This window comes from Alosa pseudoharengus, unplaced genomic scaffold, assembly GCF_046254945.1.
Source record: "Alosa pseudoharengus isolate Yale_2024_CS ecotype anadromous, Long Island Sound unplaced genomic scaffold, YU_APseudo_1.1 YU_APseudo_1.1_scf_7, whole genome shotgun sequence".
Lineage (NCBI taxonomy): Eukaryota > Metazoa > Chordata > Actinopteri > Clupeiformes > Clupeidae > Alosa > Alosa pseudoharengus.
Genome location: NW_027468859.1, coordinates 31711434 through 31715741, shown reverse-complemented (window position 1 = coordinate 31715741; position 4308 = coordinate 31711434). Strand labels below are relative to the sequence as shown.

Below are 4308 nucleotides of genomic sequence, written 5' to 3'. Positions count from 1 at the left end.
AGTATCCCCTTCTTAGGAAGAAAATATCAACAATCGTATGCAGAAACACTAGGATTGTATCCCTGAGGTGTCAGACAAAGCTTTGCCACTGTATAAAAATATCTCATTACCATTTAGATACAAAAAAAGCAAACAATAAAACTATTAAATAGTAAAAATAGATTTCATAAGGGTTGAGATGAATACCAAACATTATTCTCTTTTGGTTTCAAAAGGTTGGCAGTGTGGTTAACATTGAGGTCATATATATATATATATATATATATATATATATATATATATATATATATATATATATATATATTATAAAATGTCCTTCAACAGACCTCGAGTTTAGGCACTATTCTTTTGTCTTCCTGTGTGTTTGAATGCTGCTGAAAGTGTCGACCTTCTGTGAGGACAAAGACTGAGAGAAAAAGAAAAGAGTGTGTGCCAGAGCAGAGGTCCTGTCCACACAACCGCATTTAGTGTCCATCCAGAGCTGCCACAAATCAAAAACATGTTCCATAAGGCTCTTTTTTAAGTCCTTTTGGGTTTTTGAAATAAAATAAACTCTAACAACCATCACCCTCCACTTCCAGGAAGAGTGGCTTGGTTAGACGTCAGGAAGCCAAGTGCAGAGTAGTGTCGACCCAGTAGGGTCACCTCAGGGGCCCCTGTGTTTGAGGCTGACGTGTGGGAGTGAAGCTGGACCGGCGCTGTGACCCGACCCGACCCGACCCAAGAGGCAGCCCGTTCCCACGACAGAGAGGGAGGAGAGAGCCGGCGAGAGCGGGCGGGGAGCATCAGACGCGGACAGTCTCAGGCACGCACACTGATCTTAACGTCACATCCGTCAGAGTGGACAGTCTCAGGCACGCACACTGATCTTAACGTCACATCCGTCGGAGTGGACAGTCTCAGGCACGCACACTGATCTTAACGTCACATCCGTTGGAGTGGACAGTCTCAGGCACGCACACTGATCTTAACGTCACATCCGTCGGAGTCAAGCACAAACTCAAATAACTCAAATAAAAATAATTCAAAATAATAATAATAAAATAAAAAAAGTCCAAAACTGAGCCCTTAGCCCAGATGCGACCAGACCCTTGTCTGCCTTGACCTTTATCCTTCTTGTCCTGTTCTTTTACGTTTGTTTGCTTTAGTGTTCGTCGGCCAAGGGATGGGCTTGGAGGGCAGGAGGCGAGTTCATGGCGGACTACAGGTTTTCGCCGGCCGACCCTCAGTAGTAGCGGTTGAGGCTGCGAGTGCCCGGCACGTCCGGCTGGCCGTTCATCCAGATCTCGCGGATGATGCGCTCGCGCTCCTCCAGCCGCTGGGCGCGTTCCAGCTCCTCGGCCGACGTGAACACGTTGGTGTTGAGCGTGCGCTCGAAGCGGCGGTGTCGCCGCGCCGACAGGTCCGAGCACGTGTCCCAGTCCGAGTCGTCCGAGTCGTCCGTCAAGTCGCTGTCCGTGTAAACGCCGCCGTGGCGGTTGCGGTGCGGCCCCCGGCCCGATGGACGACGCCGGCTGCCCGCGTGGCGGTTGGCCGAGGTCGAGCCGGAGCGACAGGGCCGGTGGAAGGGGCGACGCGGGCAGTCGGTGCGGCAGGAGATCTGGACCACCAGGGCGAAGAGCGTGAGGAAGAGGCCCACGCACACGCCGCACACAAAGTAGAGCGCTGCCCGCTCCGTGTGCTCTGTAAAACACACACACACACACACACACACACACACGCACACACACACACGCACGCACGCACACACACACACACACACACACAGACACACACACACACACACGCACACACACACACACACACACACACAGAAACAGAGGACTCCATCAGTACACAATCAGATGACATGGTAGGCAGCACCGTAATGGCGGGCACTCACCTGTGATGTAGGTGTCGATATCAGCTGTGATTGGGTGTGTGTGTGTGAGAGGGCTGGCGCTCATCTGATGTAGGTGTAGGTTGCCAGGGCGCTGCTGGTGTGTGTGTGTGTGTGTGTGTGTGTATGTGTGTGGCTCACCTGTGATGTAGGTGTAGGTTGTCAGGGCGCTGCTAATGTGTGTGTGTGTGTGTGTGTGTGTGTGTGTGTTTGGCTCACCTGTGATGTAGGTGTAGGTTGTCACGGCGCTGCCAATATGTGTGTGTGTGTGTTTACGTGTGTGTGTGTGTGTGTGTTTACGTGTGTGTGGCTCACCTGCGATGTAGGTGTAGGTTTTCACGGCGCTGCTAATGTGTGTGTGTGTGTGTTTATGTGTGTGTGTGTGTGTGTGTTTACGTGTGTGTGACTCACCTGCGATGTAGGTGTAGGTTTTCACGGCGCTGCTAATGTGTGTGTGTGTGTGTTTATGTGTGTGTGTGTGTGTGTGTTTACGTGTGTGTGGCTCACCTGCGATGTAGGTGTAGGTTTTCACGGCGCTGCTAATGTGTGTGTGTGTGTGTTTACGTGTGTGTGTGTGTGTGTGTGTGTGGCTCACCTGCGATGTAGGTGTAGGTTGCCAGGGCGCTGCTGATGAGGGCCATGTCGGCGCTGAGGGCCGTGGCGTTGACGCTGGGGGGCAGCGACGGCCGCGAGCTCTTCTCCTCCGAGAACGGCACCGTCTCCCTCCCTCTCTTTTTTTTCCCTGCGAGCGAGAGAGCGCACGCCTTCATCCTCCCATCACGCACAGACATGATATACTCGGCCAATACACATACAGTGTGTGTATTTTAAAACATGATTGTAGATCCAGTCTTGTCTGCTTGTGGTTAGTCTCCTGATATACATTACACATGATTTATGTTTTGACAGTCTCATAACCATGGATTATAGCATCGGAGTCTGTATGCATATAAAACACACAATACATGGGTTTGAGTTTATCTACAAATAAAAGGCTTTGCTGTTAACTTTGCTGTTATCAAAACAGTTTTTTCCATCGTGGCTTGCATAATATCTAAAATGTGCGTGTGTGTGTGTGTGTGTGTGTGTGTTTTAATTGCTCAAATCACTGCAGTGTTTACACCAGAGCTCAGCGAGCAGGCGCTGTGTGCGAGTGTGTTTACGGCCTAATCCAGCATGCGGCCAGAGCTGGAGTTTATACTTAGAGCCGTCATGGCGGGAGACGCAGGGTCGGCGGTGGCTTTGAGACGCATGGAATTACAGGGCCGGCGGGCGGAAACTGAGCGGGTGGGTGTTGTTGGGAGGGTTTGGCTTTAGCGGTCGCGCTCGGAGTTCAGCCCGTGATGAGAGGGGTCCGCTTGGCTCTGTGGCTGCGTACGGTGGTGAAGTACGACATCTGGTGAGGGAAGCTCTCGATACCATGACGACACACACGACCCCCTTCAACAGCTTTTCCCATCAGCCTCTTTAGTCATGTCATATCGCTGTGTCTCTACGTGCTGGACTGGAGCTTCGTTGCGGACTCTGTGATTGATCCCAGCCAGGGGTGCGTTTCCCAAAACCATAGTTGCTAACTTGTTAGCAACTTAGCTGGTTGGCAATGGGAAAATGCATTGCAACCAACAAAGTTGCTAACTAAGTTAGCAACTATGGTTTTGGGAATTGCTCCCCAGTGCAGGCCCGTTGCCATCTGTCGCTATGTGGCTCCATGCTTGCTGATAGTCCAATAGCTGATATGTGTGGTGGTCGTTTCCACTCTCCCTCACATAGACTGCCCCGTGCTCACAGTTCTGCGTTGGCAACGTTTCCAACTGTAGTGGAACATTGGCAGAAGCCCTGTGCAACAATATGTTAACACAGAGTTACTAATCACTCGCTCAGCTTCTCTCTCTCTCTCTCTTCTTTCCATCTCCCACCTCCCTTCTTTTTGCCCATTCATTCACTCATCCCCTCTCTGTCTTGTTGTCTCTTCTCCTCTTTCTCTCTCTTTCTCTCTCTTCCCCTCTTTCCGTATCTTCTCTCTCTCTCTCTTACCCCCTTTCTCTATCTTCTCTCACTCTCTTCCCCTCTTTCTCTATGTTCTCTCACTCTCTCTTCCCCTCTTACTCTATCTTCTCTCACTCTCTCTCTCCCCCCCTTTCTCTATCTTCTCTCTCTCTCTCTCTTCCCCTCTTTCTCTCTATGCAGTCCTTCCTCCCTCACTCCTCTCTGTACTTCATGCAGTGTTTTCCTTCCCTTTGTCCAGTGTTTTTAGCAACATGGTGCAGACTGTGTGTAAACACTGTAACTCGAGCCTCGCGCGTCAATCACGTCCATTGCGGCTTCTCCTGAGGTGGGTAAAGTCAACAGCGCGGGGGCCGGCGCTGACGCTGATGAGGGGTCGTCACGTCAGCTGTCACGGAGCAGGCCCGTCTCAGTCCTCGGCAACT

At 51.1% G+C, this 4308-nt stretch overlaps 1 protein-coding gene across 1 annotated transcript in view; it reads right to left on the bottom strand.

Moving 5' to 3' along the window:
* Window positions 1–258: 258 nt before the first annotated feature.
* The window catches only part of eva1aa (eva-1 homolog A, regulator of programmed cell death a), an 82815-nt gene continuing 78765 nt past the window's right edge, over window positions 259–4308 (bottom strand). The window contains exons 7-8 of the mRNA XM_076272527.1: window positions 2475–2621; window positions 259–1683 (exon numbers count right to left, since the gene is read on the bottom strand). Of these exons, the coding sequence (XP_076128642.1) occupies window positions 1226–1683; window positions 2475–2621 (605 nt within the window). The 3' untranslated portion in view covers window positions 259–1225. The remainder of the gene's footprint in view (window positions 1684–2474; window positions 2622–4308) is intronic.